The following is a 22,287-nucleotide window of genomic DNA, read 5'->3' on the forward strand; positions in this document are numbered from 1 at the left end:
CAAAAACAAATTGAGCGTTGGAGACAAGAGGAGAAGAAAGGCAGTGCTCAGCGAAATATCGAAGATGCTCGAAGAGGAAATCCCAGGTGAGTACCCGTCGGTCTTTCAGATCATTGCGCCAGAATTACGAAAAATTGGCAGTGTTCTCTGGTAAGCCACAATTTGCAGGAAGGTTAATGAAAGAAAAAATTGGCAAGTTTGCCCTCGGTCGCGCAAACGTTAGGAACAGCGAAGCTTACTGGCTGCTACTGCTAGGTATAAACTTGGTTGCTGCTAGGTCTTGGTTTAACTTAACTACGCATGTAGGAAGGTATTCTCGAGCGATCATTTTCGGAGGTACCTTCCCTTTCGCGACATTTCGCGTGACAAGCGCTGGACGCGTCGGCGCCTACGAGCGACAGCGTTCCGGGTATGCCACAAACGCAGGCAGGCTAACCAAGGTTGGCACAGTGCAAAGAACGCTGCTGCTTCCCGATGCCGAACGCGTTGGAGGCTAGCCGCTCGATATCAATCGGCCAGCTTCGCTGTGTCTCGAGCTTTGTGCGGCCTAGTGCAAGCTTCCGCCTTCTTTTTAGGGGCGAAGCTCCTTATAGCGGCACCCGTTCGTCCCCGTCGTCGTAGTAGTAGTGTGTAACCAGTCTGAGAAAAATGAGAAAAAAAATTCCGAAGTTGTTTCCGTAGCGCGGAATCGAACCAGGGACCCCTCGCTTCCGAGCGCGCGGCGTTAGCCCACTACGCCACGAAGCGGACATCGACACACGCACCACGATGGCAATAAATACCCAACATTAACGAAAGGCCGCGTTTCTAGTGCGTTTCTAACGCGTTTGTGCTAGCGCGTTACGGCCCGTGTAAGAAGCTGGTGTAAGACGCTGTGGCCTCTCCGCCTTACCTTCAACGCGTTTCGAACGCGCTGCCCAAAGCGGTGGCAAGTCAAGTTCAAGTCGAGGAGCGTTTATGAATACGGAGGGTATACTCTCTCAGCAGTCATGTGATGGCGTCGGCAAACGCGGTGCACGTTCCGGCATGTGTAAATGGCTGCGTAAGACGCTGTGGCCGCTCCCCCTTACTAGAGAGTACTGCACGTTTCTAACGCGTTTGTGCTAGCGTCCCCTTAAGCGGGAGATCCGATGATTCCCTCCGGAGCTTCGCCCACTCATCATCATTCACCCCGTGGATATGCTGTGACTTTTTTTTAGGGGCAAAGCTCCTTAGGGTGTGGGTCGTTCCCTCCTCTGTAGTAGTAGTAGTAGTAGTAGTAGTAGTAGTAGTAGTAGTAGTAGTAGTAGTAGTAGTAGTAGTAGTAGTATGTAGCCACCTCTAGTTTATGAATTGCTCAATAGATGGCGTTGTGTATCCGTACGTGAAAGAGACGCCGCATGTAGTTTTATGAAGTGTTTACTAGAAGTCCGTAGCTCTGGTTGGCATGGAGACTGCTATGTATGTATGTATACGCATATATACATATATATGTATATGTATAGTATAACCGGAAGCCGCCTTCCGCTTCTGTTTCCACTTCCGGTTCCGCTTCCGGTTCCGGAAGCCTGCTTCCGGCTTCCGGAGAACGCTTCCGGCGTTTTTCTCTCTCGTCCGTAGCTAGGTGCGCTGCGGTGCACAAGGGCGTTCGTTCTCGACGCGCGCTCTTTATCTCTCGTCCGGAGCTGTGGTTTATCCGAATGATCCCCCGGTGCTTCGCCCACTCATCATCATTCACTTCGTGGATATGCGGGGATTTTTTTTTCTCCTGGCTCAGCGCGCCGCGGAGAGAAGAGAGGCAGGGGTCGGGAAGGCAAAGAGCTCCGGGTTACCATGGCTACCACGGCTACGCACCACAAATTACGACTGGCTTAAACAGCTTCACTATAAAAAGCCGACAGATCCCACACACTGTGGGAATCGATGTTATTCGAAGCAGTCTGCGGGGAGCCTACCAAGTTAATGGAACGATCATGAGAGCACCAAGATGTAGGCGGCTCTTTCATGACCTACATGACACGCATGTCATGACATTTATGCCATGAGTCCTGGAGTCCCTTTAGCCATGCCTATCAGGTCTTAAGGCGAAATCCTTAATCATGCTCATGACTATGACTTCGACCATCAACCTTTAGCCCTTTCCTTCAATTAGTACCCCATCCGAACCCATTCCATTGGTTTTGAGCGTTAATCTTTTTTTCGCCGAGTCATTGTAATTTCTCGTGAGTCATGCTCATGACTATGACTTCTACCATGGTCCTTTAGCGTTTCCTTCCCTCCCACGTTAGAACCCATTTCAGTAGTTTTTGAGCGTTAATGTTCTTTCGTTGGGTCACTGTCATTTTAGGCGGCTGTTTCAGGACCTACATGACACGCATGTCATGACCTATCATTTTTGTTCGTCGTACACTCTTGTTATACTATGCCAATTTTGGTACCAACGAAGTAAGAACCAAGTACCAAGCGAAACGACCATGACAGCACCAAGACATAGGCAGCTGTTTCATGACCTATATGACACACATGTCATGATATTCAAGTCATGACCTATAAGTTATCTTCGTTATACACTCTTGTCATACGATGCCAATTTTGGTAAATACCAAGTTAACAAAACGACCATGAGAGCACCAAGACGTGGGCGGCTAGATAGATAGATAGATAGATAGATAGATAGATAGATAGATAGATAGATAGATAGATAGATAGATAGATAGATAGATAGATAGATAGATAGATAGATAGATAGATACTGTCAAAGTGGCAAATGTTCGCCAAGAAATCTTTCGCATTTAATAACGCGCACTTCTGAAACTGTTTCACATGCGAGCGACGGCTGAGTGCCACCGCTGCGCGCAGACGCAGCTTCGTTACGGTGGCTTGATGGGAAGGCGTGCCTACCAGCGTAGTTCATTGCTTCTCCGCCTCATGACAGCAGGACTGGCGCTGTGGTCGGAGGTCTGTCGCGAACAGCGCGACGTCTGCAACTCAGTCTGTTGTTACTGCGCAGCTGTTATATTTAAAATAATTGTTTTCACGGTAAAAGCTGAAAGAAAATGGTTAGATTATGTTGAGAGAGTGCATAACAGTACGATGTTTGTTGCTGCAATGAGTAATTTTCAAATGCAGGTCAAGTATATCGTCTACTTACGCGCTGACGGCACGGTGCGCTGGGCTCGCAGTCATGATATCTCTGCGAGTTCCTGTAATTTATTTAGAAGTTTAAGGAGCGAAGTGTGAATACTGTAGTTGATGTTCGTGAATAGGAAGCTTTTTAGGCTTCGAGACAGAGTGAAAGTGTTCCTGCAGAAAAGAAAACTAAAAGGAGGGGCACCACTTACTTTGCATCGAATTGTAAGTCCGACTACGAACCTGCAAGCCACAGGCTAAAATATCACTGATTTTGGCGCCCCCAGACCCAGAACTTTCCGAAAAACCTGATATTGCTCATCGCCGTGCTGAGAAAATGGAAAAATCCGCCGCGTATTCGTCACACCACACTCCATGCAACGAACAGCGGGCGAGCGCCGCCGACCGTGCGGTCGACTCAGCCAGCGAATAGTCATTGTGGCCCGACGAGCTAGGCTAGGAAAGAGAGGTTGGCGAATGAAAGCAGAAGGCAAAAATGCGCCTAAACCAATTATATTTACACGTAAAATAAGGCACTTGACCTGAAAATGTGCGTACATAAGTGTTCGCTGTTAGAACCAACCTATTTAGAATACTACATGCACGGTGTTTCGCGTAACTTTAGCCAAACTTTAAATATATACAAACGCAAGGTAGCTGGAACGAACCAAGGTTATGTTGTTTGCCGTCGCTTGGATATACTCAGAGTATTTTTTGCAATCCGCTTAATTAAATAATTAGTCTTAATTAATAAACTGCGCAAATATTTTAATTAGAAGTGTCAATGAGAAAATTGTAGAGAACATGAGAATTTGCCCTTATAGCTTTCTATTGCAGAATACGATCTGCATACAAGTGTTTTTCCGAGGGTGAAAGATGCCCGCGAATACACGCAAAATTGCCGCGCGACTGGCCGCTCGAGGCACTTTGCGTGTAATATATACTATCCCTCGGCTGTGACCCCGTGTTTGTTACGGCTCGCTCCGCTCGTGCGCAGCTGAGATTTCCTCCCGTCGGCATCCGGCTTGGAGCACAGCCCTGTGATCGAGGAAACACGGAAAGCTATTTATTGGACAGATATGACAATCATTGGTCAAAGCCGTCTTCTGCTGCTGAAAAAGAAGTTGCTGCTTTAGAAAAAGAAAAAAAAAAGAAAAATCAGGCAAGTTTGCATTCGGTCGCGCAAAGCTTAGGCACAGCGAAGCTTACTGGCTGCTACTGTTAGGTATGAAGTTGGTTGCTGCTAGGTTTTAACGTGGTTTAACTTAACTACGCATATAGGAAGGAATTCTCGAGCGATCACTTTCGGAGGTACTTTCCCTTTCGCGACATTTCGCGTGACTAGCGCTGGACGCGTCGGCGCCTACGAGCGACAGCGTTCCTGGCATGCCACAAACGCAGGCAGGCTAACCAAGGTTGACACACGGCCAAGAACGCTGCTGCCTGCCGACGCCGAACGCATTGGAGGCTAGCCGCTCGATATCAACCGGCCAGCTTCGCTGTGTCTTGAGCTTTGCGCGGCCTAGTGCAAGCTTTCGCCTTTTTTTTAAATGCGAAGTATTTCTTGTCGGTGGCTCTGTCCGTTGTCCCGCGTCCCACACCCCCACAGCGCATGCGCGTCCCCTACCCCTCTTTCTTCCCCCCTACGCTCCGCCCCTTTCTCTCCTCTAGGAATCCGGAGCGGCGCGCTCGACAGGTGGTGCGACAGCTGCATACTCCTCTAGGGGCGCCACGGTAGTTTCGCGGTATGAAAATGACGGAGCGCGCGCGCCTCATTCTCTCTCCTGTGCAGCACCGCGATGAGAGAGAGAGGGGGAGGGGACGCGCATTCCCTGTGGGGGTGTGGGACGCGGGACAACAGACAGAGCCGCCGGCAAGAAATGCTTCCCATTTAATAACAAGTACGGCAGAATACAGCGTGTATAATGTGTCGTTGACGTGTACCCAACGCATTCAGGGTTGTGTAGAGTGATGCATAATTTTCCCCGCATATATTTCCACTACTTGATTGGTGGCTTCATGTGCGCAGCTGTCTTCCCGTACTCCAAGTGTTGAAGTATTCTGTGTTATTTAGGCGCGCCACAGAGAACGGCAGCTGAGGCTTTCACCTCGGGACGAACACGTGCGCTCCCAGCGGCCGCCACTCCTCAGGAAGCCAGTGTTGTGATAGCGAGTGCTTGCGGATATGCAGTGAGATCTGTTCACAATTGCCAGTGCTCGCGTTACACCACGCTAGCAAGCACACGCTGAGTTCAGCTATATGACCTCTAAAACCACAAACCTTACTTGGTGTACTTGTCTAGCGCGTTGCTATCCCCTATCAGTGATTCTCCTTGAAGTCAGAACAGAAACTTCAAAAAATATATCAATTGCAAGCTGCACGAGACTTCCTGCTCTTGCTTTCACCGTAAGCTGTATGAACATTAAAACAAATCAAATGAAGTAGACATACCGGCGTCATAATTCTTCCGAATGGTATGCACGTGAAACATCTCGTAAAGCAGTGATGATGCAAGTCCGCCACTTTGCAACGCAGTTATCATCCTTGTGCAAATGCGAATACATATAGCTCGCTGCAATCATTGATATATTATTATAGCCGTCTGACGTCTGCTGAACGGTGTGATGCGTGTAACACTAGTGTATTATATGCGTACCTGCCAATTACAAGGCTTGGTAACTTTGCAAGGGAAGTGCTGTTTGAATGGTTTTTTTTCCTAATCATTACTGAGGAACTTTCTCCTTTTGCAGGAATTAGAGTTCTAGCGTGTGGGAGCTTTGTCAGTGGTCTAGGTACGACTGACAGCGACCTCGACTTGACTGTGCTTCGAGAAAAAGTAAGTTATCCTCATAAATCTCCTACAGTTTTTCAGTGTTTCACAATTACCTGTAGTGAATTTAGTTGTAGTTCGTTTGAACATGGTTATTCGTGGTGTCTAAATTTTGCCTCATACTAAAAAAAAATGTTGCCTTACAAATAAATGTGTGTACATCTTACAGAACCATGACACTGATGAAGAGGTACTCAGCAGAGTAGAAGGACTGCTGAAGCTCAAAGGTAAATATCTTTGTTATTCGCAATATTTAGTACTTTCTGTGCAGTAGATGAAGTGTCCCTTGCCATTATAAGCACGAAGTCTGAGCGCATTTATTCTACATGCAATCTTCATTCACTGCATCATTTCTTCATCCTCACGCACTCGACTGTTATGGCACAACAAACCGACGTGGATTTTCTTAAGGTAAATAGGCTCTGATCACGTCATCCTGGAACTTGAGTGACAGGGTGGCAATGACTGTGGCGCTTGTCGGAATATTTATGTGAAAAAGCATTTTAGCATGCACATCATATTAGGATGGAAATGTCCTCTGATTAGCGGCAAAATTCACCATTGCGAGTTAGAACGTTGAAGCAAGCCTATGCACCTAGGCATTCAGATGCAAAAGCAATATTACCACGCCAGCGTGGTTCCGCGGCCTGCGTCATACTTTGTGATCAGCAGGTATGAGCGTCGTCTGCTAAGGTGCGCCTTAGCCGTTCGGGATCTAAACATTGGGCGATCGAATACCAACGCTGTGACTTAGACGAGGGCACTTCATTTTACTGTACGTCTGTAACAAATTTTACCAAAAGTGAAGTTTTCCTGTAGCTGGTATCTGAGACTTTCCAGAAAAAGCTTTAGCCGGTGTCTGGTTGTTATTTGGGCTATTTCTTACCTACACTTGGTGCAGGCTCGTGCAGACGACAGTAGTGTCGGACTGAGACCATGAAGTTGTGTGCCTTACTTAACTGACTCGGCTGCAGCCAGTCAGAGCAAACTACGCGTCGTCTTCTGCTTAGCAGACGAAAAGCAGCGGACTTCGCACTTTGCCTGACTTTGCTCTTACAGGCTGTGTAATCCCTTTGCTTGAAACGACAAGCCAATGTACGAGTTTGTTTCTCCAACAAATCTAGACAAACTACAGCTAAATGTGGCGCGAATGCGCCGCGCATGAAGACACTTCTCTATGCATATAATACAGCGTGGAGTCTGAGACAATCTGCTCATCCGTGAGTAAGATAATTGGAGGAATAACTGACCTTCCTCTGTGACCATCTTTGACACACGGTCACGCCAGCACTTCGCTGCCCGTCCATGCAGCAAACCTTCACTATTGTGGGCATATCTGCCGACAGACAAAATGGCGTTACGCGTTTGCAACGCCAGCCTGTTTGTTTGTCGTCTGCTGCCTACACTCAATTGAAACAGCGGTGTAGAAACTTTAGGTTTCATGCTACTCTGCAGCCACAAAAAAAATGGCTCCGAATAAGTAGGCGGAGCTACGCTAAAGTGCTCCAAGGTATACCAAAAGTACTTGTGACAAAAACAGCTGCTATTTACAATTCCACAGAGGGTTATGTCAGGTGTCGAGCCTTATTAGGTTTCTGAAAGCTCTACCAATTTGTCAAGCAAAATATTACCTCCCAATTACAGTACGTACGATTTCAAAAAGTAATATACAGTATTGCACGCTAACACATCAATATATACAACTGCAGCGCCACTTTGCTGCGTAAATTAGAAGTACAAATACTAGATTAAGTCAGTCTTGGATAGTTGAAATGTAGCTGTCTAGTTGTCTCAGATAATAAATTTATGTACATATTATTAGAAGCTGCTGCTTCTTCACACATTAAACGCAGCCCTTCATAACTATAGAGAATACATACATACATACATACATACATGCGCACGCACACGCACACATACACAGATATATATATATATATATATATATATATATATATATATATATATATATATACGGTAAACTTATTATATGACACGGGTAGAGGGGTTGCAGATGCTAATATTCATAACGCATTTGTGCACCTATAAGCTGATGCCCTGAATCGGCCACTCATCCCACAAGGGCAGGAAGGCACAGGCAAAGAACTTCTGCACACGAGAAAAACTCAAAGAGAATGAAGGTGTGCAAATTTGAACTTGAATCAGCAATATCTGCCAAGCAAACGGTTTAACTCAGATTTGCTGCCAAAGTACTGGGCACTTAGGCATGTACGCAAGGATGGTTTGATAAGGCGTTACATATAAATACATATAATATGTCGAGTGGTCAATTTTCTTACACTTCTGAACATGTCTTGGTAAATAGTTTATGCAGGTACCAGAAATGGCAATGTGTCTAAAAGTACCGCACAGGCAATACTTTTGGGATTTCATATAGATAATATGCCATTCAAAATTGAAAGTATCCCATCACGGGATCAGACAAGCATATTGCAATCTCTTTTGGCAATAAGTACTTCCTGGTTGTGCCAGGAATTGCCAAGTGATTCATAGAGATTGGAGGTCCATAAGTGCATGCACAGCCACGCGTAAGTCTGATCTCCTAAGCCTTTAACTAGCAATTGAGAATCCGCCACAGACGAAACCGCTGTTCAAATAATGGCCCATGCGGAATAATCGCAGGCGAAGACAAACACCTCGCCAAAGGTAAAACTTGCAAGCCTAATCATATAGCCTAAGGAAATCGCTGGCTGGCTAAATTTTCATCATCCGTTCAATTGAAATTAATAAAGTAGGAAACAAGAACATAATTGGGAAAATTCGAGCTATGACAAAATTCTTCAAAGCACCTCTGGGCGTTGGGTAGCACCAAGTTAATTTAGGGCAAAATTTTGCTGCCTCTCCATTCTTGATGAGTATGGTTTCTAGCTAAAAACTCACACATTTACGGTAAAGATTGACAAAACTAGTAGCCAAGAGAAAGCATATGTTAGCAAAGAGAAGGCTACTCCGCGTCCAAATCACCACACATTCCATTTAACTGGAGGTTCCCGCGAATACGACAAACGTTTTTCATAATTGGAACGAAAAGCAGAATCTAATCATCACTGGAACAGAAATATCGGGCACAGCTAGTCATGCACATTCTCGTGTGCGAAATTAAACATTGTTTTCAGCAATTTAGCACTATACTAATATTCGCGTAGCCATGGAAAGTAGACAAATATTGCAGAGTGGTAGTGGAGGAAATATTTTTACCTCTAAGAGATACCCTTTTTGTTGATCAAACGGTACACCGACAAAGCCAGGGGCTTTGTACGAGTGTGTTACCTTGAAAGCTTCAGCTGCTTCCCAAATGTGCAATGCATACTGGTTTGCCTCATCAGGGTATCAGGATTCCATCTTCTAAGAAAGTCTCACGCTTAAATTGTCTTGACAGGTGTTAAGTGAATTTCCCCGTATACCTCCCTTGATATAAATGGCTCTTGTTTAGTGTCACTAGTGTAAAGAAAATTGTCACATTCTAGCGCGAAACGTGCCACACACGTGTTAATACATGCCACACCACGGTTTTTTCTGATTTCAAGTCTCCTCTTTGCATGCAGGCAGTGCGAGGGTGGACACGGTGAAGCTGGTACCAGCAAGGGTACCAGTAGTTACATTCGTCCACCAATCAGGCTTGGCCGTGGACCTCACTGTTGGAAAATCTTCCTCGGTTCTGGGGAGCCGTCTGCTTAAAATGTATACACTGCTAGATGAGCGCGTCGCCCCCTTGGCGCTTTACTTCAGGCAATGGGCGGCGAAAAATCACGTACACGGGGCCCGGGGCGGTGGCCTGCCATCCGCGGCTTTAAATCATATGGTGATCCACTACCTACAGCGTAAGTGGCCGTTAAAAGTAACCTACTTGAACTGAGTGCATGAGTTTGGTAGAGTTACTTTACGTAAGGACATTGTCTGTAGTCCTTTTCTATAGCGGCGTCTACTTACGATTAAAACATTTCAAGTTACTGCACAAGCTCACATTTATTGCTTGAGTAAAGATAGGTTTTTGTAAGACGTGATCCTCGACGAAAGCACCGTTGCGAAAAGACGCAGAAGCTCACGTTATTTTAAACACACGGCCTACGTCAACTCACTCGTCGTTTTACTTCTAGCGGTGCAGGCTGCCAACTCTTTGCTTCGATTACCTGCTCATGTAGAAAGTGACGTCTCGGCAATTTATGATCAGGACGGGACAGCTAATTGTAGTTAGGGCTCTAACCAATGAACGTACACAACTCGCAATGTCGACCACGTTTATCTGAAGATAGGTTAAGAGGTTCTTCCTTGTAGTGTACGGGAAACTGTCATGTTCTTGCAGCATGTACTTTACACCAAGGGGGACAAGAGGAACACTGACTAGAAACGAAGACATGCACAATGTTTGATGAAGAAGCACTTCGTCACAGGAGACGTTTGATTGCCAACACATTAGGCAGCTTCAGTGAAATACTAGGGCTGGAAGCGTGCGACCGAAAGCCCGACCAGTTTGTCAGGGACATAGGGCAGAGTAGGGCCGTTGGGAATACATCCTTACCCTCTACTACCAAACTGGCATAATCGGCGAGACTTCGCGCTGCGTGCATAATTTAAGCGAACGGGGCGTAATCTCGCTGACAAACGCCTGTGTGGTAGTATAAGGCACGGCTGTATCTCCTGCCACTCGCTTGTGCGTTGTTAACAGAACTGAGGAATAGCTGCAGCGCCGCTTCTCCATCTCGTTAATGTTAGAAAACTCTAACCCGGCATCCGCTTGGAGCGCAAAGTTTCTTTGAACTTCTGCTGACGGCAGGAGGAGTAGGGGTACAAATTTTTCGAATGTTTCTTTAGGATTTTGCAATTTCGCAGTATACAGTCCCACTGGTTGCCATGTTTCCTGTTTTGTGTTTTTCTTTCTCATTTTTCTACCTTGCGTTCGTGCTTCTTGGATTAAACAAGTACCATCTTGAACATTTTCTGGTTGCTATACAAAAATCTGAATCTACTGACGATGTGCGCTGGCAATAACAACATGGTCCGTTTTTCTGTGCAGGAACACGACCGCGCGTGCTCCCACGCCTTCCAGCCGTAAGTGATCACTGTTGTCTCACTGTCTCTTAATATGCAGAAAACTTCACAGCCTCGCCTTGTTTGGGCAGATGCACTATGGTGTACTGGATTTGGACAGCGTGTCGTCTGTATAGCAAAACAATGGGAGAACAGGGGACGCTTCTGCGATGATGCCACTAGACGGGCGCTGCGAAGGACCGGTTGGCCTAGCGCGCGAAATTTAAATATGTTCTGTAAAGCTTCCCGCATTTATGAAATAAAACGCTCTCAAAGGCCAATTGAAGTTATTATAATCTGCAATAATATAAATCATACAAACTGCTCGGATACATATATAACGTCGTCTAAGTTTGCATGTTTGTGTCCAGTGTTCCTGATCGTCTGCTCAGCATTTCGGTTGCATGCAGAAGACACACTCGTCTGCTCGTTCCGTTCAGTAAGCACGCATATGTTTTAGCAATCAAATTATTTCGAGACGCACGAGGATCAGAAGGGCCGGAATGAACACCTGCACCGTGCCTGGTGGGTTGCACGGGATTCCTTTCATGTTGCACCAGCCAGAAAAGCGGTCGCCCGGTTTCACAAAAAACAGTCAGAGCATTTAGACGAATGTAGCCACCATCGTTTGCACAGCCAATACAGCCAATCTTCTCAATGCGCCTGAACTGAAGAAGCTCGGAGTTGATCTAATCGTTGTGCAGGAACCTCAATGCACAAGAATAAATGGCGAATCCGATGCTTGCCGTCCACATACAAAATGTGCGAACGCGACCGGAGAAGCCACAGCAAGCAATCGGCGAGCTCCGCACGGACGTTGCATGACCTCCGCGACAACCATAATTGCTGATCTCGGAGGCCCGGTGTTGCACCATTACTTTTCCGCTTGCCAGCAATGACTTCAGGCTGCACCGACAGATGGCGCTGCAGTAGACAGGAGTGCTCCAGCACCCCGGGTATAGTCATCGCAAAAAGTCACATTTTCACCTTCGGACGACACAATGCGCTATTCCAGTACACCCTACATGTACTAAGTAACTTGCTGCTAACTGCCTATCTATCTTGCTATCTATCTGCCGTCTATCTTGCTATCTCGCCTGCTTTTCTTTCCTTTAACATGCCGCGCTTCCTCTTCTCCCGTCAAGTACACCGCCATGCTGCTACGCGCGCGCAGTTTGTGAGTTGAAAGCACCCGTGCAAGAAGTTAACTGGTTTAGTTATTTCTGCATTCTATAGTACTGTCCTTAAAGAATCTGATTGTAATACGATAGCAAATGTGCCGTTCCATATCACCTTATATTTCTCCTTTAGCTCCTCGGATTTAATTTTACGTGTGTTTTGGCTGGCGTATTTTTCCACGCAGGAATTGATCAGCCTGGAGGCGGATCTGCCGCGTGTTCAGTGGGAAAGTCAGCAACAAAAGGAGCCTGGCTCATCTGTACAAACTAATGATAAATTATTTATGCGTATTCGACTACAAAACCAGGGCAATTTCCATCACAGAAGTATAAGCAGTTTCGTGTCAGAGAGACCAATGAAGGCTCCATGGACTGTGGAATGGAGATAATTCGTAAGTTCTGATCATGGCCGGTGCCTTTATTATGTGCTGTTCACTGCGGCTACAATCAAGTGAAAAGATTTAACAATAACCTGTGGGATCTTTAAAATAAACAGGTGATTTGCGCTCACACATATCGCTTCATTTAAAAAAGATCACGAATTTATTAATACTACTAATTATTAATACGGTAACTAATTTACCGTTTTGTATTGTTTAGCGCGGAAACTTCAAAAACAGTGTACATAAGACGAGTGCTTGTGTGTCTATTGTTCCTTAAGTCTCGGCGCTAACTGCTACAAAAAATGACGAAACAACGCCGGAACTCAATGCTTGCAGTTAGTGTGCTTCCGCAGGCCTTACAGAAATGTTGAGCTGGTCGGAAATATTTATACGCATAGTGAAACCTATAAAAACTGAACTTCTCCAGCATGTTGTATACAGTGAAAGTAAAATGTCTAGAAATGTGGTTTGATGAAATATTCTTGTGGACACATTCAGTTGCTCTCATAGCTGAGCGTCCCAGAAATGTCTGCAACAACATGCAGGATGCGGTGGATATGCAGAGTTAACTTGGGAAAAAAGCAAACAAAGCACAGAGTGAATTTGTTCCGCTATGCGAAATAACAATCTCTCCGAATGATGCCATCTAGAAAGTACAATTGCGTCTAATCACATCATTTTCAACATAAGCGCAGAATCTGCCGAATTTTTATTTGAAAGGTTCTTTAATTGTCAAGAAATTTCGCACGCGTACGTCCGTGGAAGAAACCGCTGAACTCCTTGTTTTCTAGACAATGCATGCCTGAGTCTAACTCGTCCTTACACATACCGTGCTGATAAACTGATATATATATATATATATATATATATATATATATATATATATAATCAACTGACTTTGTAACCAGCGCGAACGTGTAAAAAAATACACATTCAGAATTAACGTTCCGTGCATGATCTCGCGCCGCAGTGACATTTGCAGCGCTTATGAATCTGCTGCTATATATAAAGTGATACACACGCGCCCACACGCACGCACGCACACACACACACATGATATATATATATATATATATATATATATATATATATATGTGTGTGTGTGTGTGTGTGTGTGTGTGTGTGTGTGTGTGTGTGTTCAGCTATCAATTTGCTTGCATAGATGAACATGTCTTGGCAAGTACCAGGAAGGGCGTTCTGTCAAAAAGTACCACACAGGCAATACTTCTGTGGCTGGATATTACACCGGTTAATATGCCATCCTAAACTGAAGGCCTCCCGCGACGTGATCAAACGAGAATATTGCCCTCTGTTTTGGCAATGTCTACTTGCTGCTTGTGCCAGGAATTGCCAAGTGCTTTATAGAGGTTGGTTTAGGTGACACCAAAATTTATATTTTGGTGTCACTTGTGTTAAAGACGATTTCACATTTTGGCACGTAACGTACCACATACATGTTAATTAAAACATGCCACACCACGATTTGTTCTGACTTCAACACTCCTTTCTGTATGCAGAAAAGTTAAGGAGCACCCACATGCAGATCCGAGCCAAAGTACCCGTACTCACCTTTAAACATCCAAACGGACTCTCTGTCGACGTGACCGTCAACAAGAAGTCATCAGTGATTGGAAGCCGCGTGCTTCAATATTATGCTTCGGCAGATGACAGGGTGGCACCACTGTGCCTCTGCTTAAGGAATTGGGCCAAGGAAGCGAATGTATACGGTGCAAAAAGTGGAGGATTGCCGTCAGTGGCACTCAACCACATGGCAGTCTTCTACTTGCAACGTAAGTGGCCCTTGGAGTAACGTAGTTGAACTGAGTGCATGAGTTTGGTATGGTTACTTTACATTAGTGACTTAATCTGAAGTCCTTTTCTTCAGCGGCGTCTTCTTACGATTATGGCATTTCAAGTTTCTGTACAAGCTGAGATTCATTGCTTGAGTGAATATGGGTTTTCGTAAGATGGAGTCCTCGACGAAAGCACCGTTGCGAAAAGACACAGAAGCTCAGGTTATTTACAACACACGGCGTACGTCAACTCACTTGTCGTCTTACTTCAAGTGGTTGGCTTGGCTTCGTTGTCTGTTGGCTTTATGTTGTTATGACTAATAAAATCGAGCCCCTCGGTTCCCATTCTTGTTTCGCATTCCATTACGAGGGTCTCGAATCTGGCAGCCTTGATGTCGTTAGGTAGCATGCGAGGGTTTATTAGCCACGTGCCTGCTCTCCCAAGATCACGTGTATTGTGACGCCATCGGGCTAAAGAGGATGTTCCACATCCGCCCACCATGGTTCTGAGTGGCGCTGGCTAACACTCCTAGGGCTAGTATCTAGTAAACATAAATACCCAAGTTAGTGGACGAATTGATGGCTGTCACTGTAGCACAATTGGTAGTGCAACGCACGCGTAATGCGCAGGCTGGCGGGTTCGGCTCCCGCCGGCGACAAATTATCTTTTCGTCCACTTTCATTTCCCTTTTCTTCATTATTTTCTACATTCCAATTTCAACTACACTTAATTTCCCCGATGCTTTCCTTGGCTTCGTTGTCTGTTGGCTTTATGTGTTTATGACTAATAAAATCGAGCCCCTCGGTTCCCATTGTTGTTTTGTATTTCAAGTGGTCAAGGCTGATAATTCTTTTCTTCGATTAGCTGCCCATGTAGAGAGTGACATCTCGGCAAGCTATGGGAAGTTCGGGACAGGTAAATTATGGTTAGGGCTCTCACTAATGAACGTACACAACTCGCAACGTCAACCAGTCTTATCTAAAGGTGGGTCAGGAGGCTCTTCCAGGAAGTTTTCATGTTCTTGCACTATGTCCTTTACGCTAATGGGGACACTGATTGGAAACGAAGATACAATCTGAGACCAAGAAGCGCTTGGTAACAGGAGTCGTTTGATAACACAGTATAGGAGCATGGTACTCTGAAACTAGGTTCAGTGAAAGACGAGGGCTGCAAGCGTTGGACCGAAAGCCAGACCAATGTGTCAAGCGCACAGGGCACAGGTAGGCCGTTGGGAATACATGCGCACCTTGTACTAGCAAACTGGCATGATCAGCGAGACTACGTTCCAAGCACTTAATTTAAAGCGCGCGGGACGTAATTCGTTGACAGCGCTAGTATGGTAGTAGAAGGCGCAGCGGTACCTCCTTCCACGCGCTCGTGCGTTGTTGTTAAATGAACTTAGGAACAACAGCAGCGACGCTTGTCCATATCGTTGTTATAAGGAAACTGTAATCCGGCATTCGTTTGCAGCGCAATGTTTTCCGAGAGCGAGAGAAAACATTTACTTCTACTGAGGTGGGGTGACTCCCTAATGGGCTGAATTCAGGCTCAAGAAAGGGGATCGGGAGGTACGAAATTTTTAACGCGATAGCGTTAAGGGACCCGTGTTGCAGAAAATCCGGCGTCGGTGGTGGCGTGGATGTCGTCGTCCGTAGTGCAGAGAATCATTCCGAACCACCTCAACCGCGCAGGCTCTCCGCATGGTGCAAGGTGTTAGCGAACAAATTTGATTTCTCACAGTGAAATCGGTCAGAAAAATGGTAAAGTACGACTTAACCACCACCTACAGACATGGTGGCGTCGGACTGTTATTTGAATGTTCGAGAAAACATAATTCTGTTACGAGGAAACTCAAACACAAACCCCTTTTGCCAGCATTTCTACCATACTCTGAACGGCGCGCTCGGATAGGCTACTTGCAAACATCTTATCCAGATGGCGCTCGCATCCTCGGCAGGTCAAATTGGGACTGGGCCTGCCTAATGCGTTTTGGGCACGCGCGCGCGTTGGGGCAATAGTAAACAATTATAAAATAAAAAAACGGTCTTAGGGCCTTCCAATTTTAATATAAGACGACTTATATTGCCCCTGGAAAAACGAATTCCCAGCAAAGCATTTCTGTTTAAAATTGAAGCCTACTTTAAGGGGATCGGTGTAAGCTTGGTCTTTGCAAGTTGGCTTTCGCACGTTCTGTTTCGCAGTCAAGCCTACACATTCAAAAATGCGATGCGAACGGGTCCCGATAACGTTATCGCGTTCCACTCTTAAAGGCATCCTCAAATTAAAAAAAAAAAATTTTTGGGGGGCTGCTAACATTTCATCTCGACTTTACTAAGCCCCTAAGTCACGCTCGTGTTTCTCGGTTAAAACAAGCACCATCTTGAACATTTTCTGGTTGCCATACAAAATTCGGAATCTACTGAATATCTGCGGTGACAATAACAACATGGTGTCTCTTGCTCTGCAGGTTTGAGGCCGCGGGTGCTTCCCCGCCTGGAGAAAGTACGTGATCACTATTGTCTCACAATGTCTTAAAATGGAGAAAACTTCACAGCCTAGTCTTGCGTGTGCACATGTGATAAGTAACTTGCTGCTTACTACCTAACTAAAAAAAACTGCCTAGCGTAAGTTGTCACCAAATTCACTAACGAGTTACCAAATTATATACCTTCCCCGGAGAACTAAACGAAAGTTGAGCAGCAATATGAAGCAACAGCTGGCTTCTTAACTGCCGTAGTAACTGTAGTATCCTTGTAAGTCTTCACTAGATGACGATAAGATGACCGCGCCGATACAAGCTGACATCCTGCAGTTAACTCGGATGACACAGACTGACGTTTGGCAGGCGTGTGAACAGCTGGCAAGAATCAAATTGGTGTTCGTTAGGTAGCCGAATCCGTGCATGCGAGCTGTGGAGATTCTGTGAAAAGGGGAGTGCTAAAGTGGTATGCAAAGAAAAATACCATCGAAAGAAATGAAGATAATTCCGAGCGGCTTTCCTCTTCCTCTTCAATTCATTTGCACACTACTTTCGCGCTTCCCTTGGCACAAAGTGTCGCACTGACTAGCCCAGCTATCCACTAAAACGAAGGCATGTTGAGCCTCGGGAGTTCGACCACCAGCATGGAACGTTCTCTTCAGGACAAAAATGCGTGCGCCCTCTGTCGGCACTCCTCACCGTGCCAACGTTGTGAGGACAATCGCTCGGGGTTATCTAGTGAATTCTCTTTGTGCGCCTTTGTAGGCACGTGACACCACTTGTGTTTAGCTAGTCAACGAATGTTCACTGCATCATGTTCACAGCGCGTATAAACCACGAGGGTTACTTCATGTAGTGGCTCCAATACATTGCTCTTACTGCCGGTATTTCGAAACTGCACCTGCATTATTCTACGTAGTTGAGACTGACACTGAATTGTAGTAGACTTGCCATTATAACCCCGCACCTCACGGGTCATACCATCTGTACTGCCCTCCTAAATGCATTTACGCCCTTCATGCCTTATCCTCTCCCGCAATAACAATCCTGATCAATCTTGCCTGCGTTTCTTGCCTTTAACGCGCCGCGCTTCCTCTTCTTCTGTCAAGAACGCCGTCATGCTACTGCGCGCGTGTAGTTTGTGAGTTGAAAGCACCGAGGAAGAGATTAACTGCATTAGTTATTTCTATATTCTCATGCGGTGCCATTAAAGCGTTATGATGGTAATACGATAGCAAGTTTACCATTTCATATGCGGTTATATTTCTCCTTTAGTTCATCGGATTTATGTTTCACCCATGTTTTTACAGGCGTTCTTTTATTACAGACAGCCATTGAGGACCTCGAATGCAACGCACCCCGAATGTGCTGGGACAGCAAGAACACGAAGACCCTGGCCCAGCTGTACCGGACTATGATGACGTTCTTTTCAAGATTTGACTTCCGCCATAGGGCTATGTCCCTCACGGCCTACCGCGCCTTCAGAGAAACCATTGAGGGCGATGAGACCAGCTCAAAGCATTACGGCATGGTCGTGCTACGTAAGTTGTAATCGTGGTCGGTGCCTTTATTATGTGCTGTTTACTGATGCTACAATCATCAAGTGGAAAGATTTAACAATAACCTATGGTATTTATACAATAAAGAGGGGATCTGTACTCACTGATATTGCTTCAGTTAAAAAAATCCCGAATTTATTAATGATGAACAAACGCAGTTACGGTTTCTTTATCGTTTATCGCGGGAACTTCATAAGGAGACGAGTGCTTTATGTAAGTGTATGTCTGTTGTTTCTAAAGTGTCTGCGCTAAATGCTACAAAAGATTTCGAAACAAGGCTAGAACTCAACGCTTACAGTTAATGAGCTTTCGCAGGCCTCAGGGAAAGGTTGAGCTGGTAGCAAATATTTATACGCTTAGTGAAACATGTAAAAATTGAACGTGCTCCAAGATATTGCATACAACGAAATCAAATTTCTAGAAATGTGGTTAATGAACTAATCTTGTAGAAACATCATGGTGCTCTCATAGCTAAGCATCTCGAATGTCTGCAACAATATGCAGGATGCCGTTGAAATACAGCGTGAACAAAGCATAGGGTGCATTTGTTCTGAGATGCAAGATAACAATCTCCCCCGAATGGCCCCATATAGAGTCTACGATAGCGCCTATTCACATCATTTTCAACATAAGCGTTCAATATGCCCAAATTTTATTTGAAAAGCTCTGTAATTGGCAAGTTTTAAGAAAACGATATGACATAAATACAGAGGCTGAATATTGACTGAAGGTTACAAGGCTGTTTGCATAATCGCGAAGTTGCTACAAAACAACAGCATCAAGCGTTACCTTATGTCGATAAACGATAATTAAAGCAACTGAATGAAAACTTCGTAGAGTGATCGAGATATGCAATGCAAGGCAACTGTATGTCACCCATTTACTTCCGAGTGTGGCGAAGTGATACTACAATTTCAGAGCGCTACAGTGTAGATTACAAAGTTTTTCGTTTTAGGACTAATCCGATGAAGTACAAAATCCCTCACCGTTAAAGAAATATGAGTCGAATTATGCGTGAAACTTAAAATATTAGGGGCTCTTAGTCGTGACCACGTACCCTTCCGCGACGACATTGGTGCACAGAAAGTGCACGAGCCTGAAGGCGTTGTTGGTGACAACAAACTCTTGGCACGAGCTTCTATTCAAGCTATAAGCTACATTAAGAGTCATTGAAACCAACTGCTTATTGTAATCAAGAAACTTGAAGCTGAAGAAACAAGAGCTGCGTAGAGTGTACTGTTTCCTCGTGTGCTTCCTAGTCGAACGAAGGGCGCTGTGCAGTCATTAACAGATTCGGGGTGTAACTGCTGTTGCAGAAAAAGAAATAGCTCACCATTTGCGCAGTACCAGGTAATCATTTGTGTACTGCGCTCAGCTCTGAAGGTGGAACGTACAGCAGCGTTCGACACTTACTATACAGACAGTTGTTTTCTGACGTGTTCCCACTGGCGAAGTGGCCGTGGTTTACTGACAAGAAAGTTCTCAGGCGTATGTCCTTATATATATATATATATATATATATATATATATATATATATATATATATATATAATGTATATATATAGTAACCTTGCTATTTGACAATGGTAGTGGAGTGGATGCTAATACTCAGCACGCGTTTGTGCACCTATCAGCTGATGCCCTGAATTGCCCAATCAACCCACAAATACAGGTAGGCACAGGCAAAAAAATTCTGCACGCAAGAGAAAATGTCACAAAGAGAATGAAGGCTTGCAAATTTGAACTTGCATCAGCAATTTCTGCCAAACAGATGGTTTAACTCAGATTTGCTTCGAAAGTACCGGGCAGTTAGGCATGTACGCAAGGATGGTTTGATAAGGCATTACATACAAATACATGTAATATGTTGAGCGGTCAATTTTCTTACACCTATGAACATGTCTTGGTAAATAGTTTATGCAGGTACCAGAAAGGGCAATGTGTCTAAAAGTACCACACAGGCAATAATTCTGGGATTTCATATTACACGAGATAATATGCCATTCAAAATTGAAAGTATCCCATGACGGGATCAGACAAGCATATTGCTCTCTGTTTTGGGAATGACTACTTCCTGGTTGTGCCAGGAATTGTCAAGTGATCAATAGAGGTTAGAGGTCCATAAGTGCATGTACAGCCACACGTAAGTCTGATCACCTAAGGCTTTAACCCAAGAAACACAAAACGGCTTGAAAACTTCTCGGAACGGCTACAAACGGCTATAGACGTCTTGGTCTACACGAAGACGTTAAACAGATGTTTATGGAAACGTTATGTAGCAGGAAGTACGGTTAATCAAATATGCTATTGTGTTTCAGCTGTGGTAACAGCCCACCTCTGGCGTCACCAGAGTATACTTTGGTGAACGCCTTGAGAGCGTATAACTCAAGAACTTTTTTAGATGCTTTTGTCGGAAAATAGTGCGACATGCTTGGGCGTGCGCGTGAAAGTGAAAAGGATTTAAAATGCGCGTTCCCGACGCGCAGCATTACATTCCGTGCGACTTTAACAAGCTGAATGCAATGCGTTAACGTCGCATCATATAGCCTTTCGCTGCTTTCCCCCTTTGGTGAACAAGCAGAAAAAGCCTGCGGGGTTATTTGATTCCTTTCTGATTTTTTCACTCGATGAGTCTGTCACGACAGTCAAAGTTTAGAAAAAAGAAAAAGAAAACGGCCGGGCGCACACGTGCGCGCCCGTTCAGCGTCCTTATCAGAGCCGTGCCTTCCTTTCCCTTTGCGTGAACAAGCGGTGAAGCAGCCGAAATTGCGATACCAGCTATCGTCACCAACAGATCTGGCCGCGCGCAGTCGCAAACGTGCGCTCCGTTTGAGCGAACTGCTATCTGCTCTTGGACCACGTGTCTTGGACCGCACCAGGGGGGCGCGCTGAAGTTTCCGCGAGTGATTCAAAGGGCCGTGCTCATGCTCGCAAACGTTCGCTCGCCAGTGCTCGTGCTTCTCTTCCCAAGTCTTTTGCTCACGTTCAAGCCTTGACCAGCGCCTGCATGCAGGTACGGTGCAGTTCCTTACGGTACGTATACGTTTACCTGCTACAACTTGCACGCCACTTTTGTTTTGGCGGGCCCGTGCTGGCGCGAAGTTTAAGACTAGAGCACTGCACGGGCCCGGGCCGGGCCGGGCCGTCCGAAGCGTTTGTTGGCGGACTCGGGCCGGGCTCGGGCTTGAGGCCGCGGGCCCGGGTCAGACTCGGGCCCGCTCATTGAAGGGCCTAAGTAAGCCTTCGAGCACACGCGACCGTTATGCATTGCATGGTTCAGTGCATTCTGTGCCAAGCTGAAGTGACACGTGCAAGATGACTGTCATCATCATCATCAGCCTATATTTATGTCCACTGCAGGACGAAGGCCTCTCCCTGCGATCTCCAATTAACCCTGTCTTGCGCTAGCCGATTCCAACTTGCACCTGCGAATTTCCTAGCTTCATCACCCCACCTAGTTTTCTGCCGTCCTGGACTGTGCTTCCCTTCTCTTGGTATCCATTCTGTAGCTCTAATGGTCCATCGGTTATCCATCCTACGTATCTTATTCATTTCTGATTGGAATGGCCGACAACGCTCTTTGCGATGCCTGTCTTTGCTAGGAGACGCTGGAACACATTCTATGCGACTGTCCTGAATATAATGTTCAGAGACAGTCCCTGGCGTCCGTTCTAGCGCACCTTGACAACAGACCAATGTCAGCTGAAGTGATTTTCCCATGTCGTCGACAGAAGACATCGCAGCTGAAGGTGACGAAGGGATTACTTCGGTTTTTAAAAGCAACGGGCTTGGACAAGCGGCTGTGACAGTGATGTCAGGTACCACGCAAGAGTGACGGACTGTGACTGACGATGTGTGTGCTGTACTGTGTGCTCTCTCTCTCCTCCCCATCTTTCATTCCCCCTC

General features: G+C 45.6%; 1 protein-coding gene across 4 annotated transcripts in view; it reads left to right on the forward strand.

The window, feature by feature from the left end:
* Nucleotides 1–22,287, forward strand: part of LOC119431561 (poly(A) RNA polymerase GLD2-like) — a 51,644-nt gene that overhangs the window by 17,709 nt on the left and 11,648 nt on the right. For 2 of the 4 annotated variants that reach the window (XM_049657020.1, XM_049657021.1), the window contains exons 5-12: nucleotides 5,860–5,945; nucleotides 6,109–6,166; nucleotides 9,506–9,781; nucleotides 10,975–11,009; nucleotides 12,352–12,558; nucleotides 14,067–14,339; nucleotides 16,811–16,845; nucleotides 18,133–18,363. In XM_049657020.1, coding sequence (XP_049512977.1) covers nucleotides 5,860–5,945; nucleotides 6,109–6,166; nucleotides 9,506–9,781; nucleotides 10,975–11,009; nucleotides 12,352–12,555 — 659 coding nt within the window. In that variant the 3' untranslated portion in view covers nucleotides 12,556–12,558; nucleotides 14,067–14,339; nucleotides 16,811–16,845; nucleotides 18,133–18,363. The remainder of the gene's footprint in view (nucleotides 1–5,859; nucleotides 5,946–6,108; nucleotides 6,167–9,505; nucleotides 9,782–10,974; nucleotides 11,010–12,351; nucleotides 12,559–14,066; nucleotides 14,340–16,810; nucleotides 16,846–18,132; nucleotides 18,364–22,287) is intronic. The other 2 variants (XM_049657022.1, XM_049657023.1) reach the window with 2 other exon arrangements.

The sequence above is a fragment of the Dermacentor silvarum genome, chromosome 10 (assembly GCF_013339745.2).
Source record: "Dermacentor silvarum isolate Dsil-2018 chromosome 10, BIME_Dsil_1.4, whole genome shotgun sequence".
NCBI lineage: Eukaryota > Metazoa > Arthropoda > Arachnida > Ixodida > Ixodidae > Dermacentor > Dermacentor silvarum.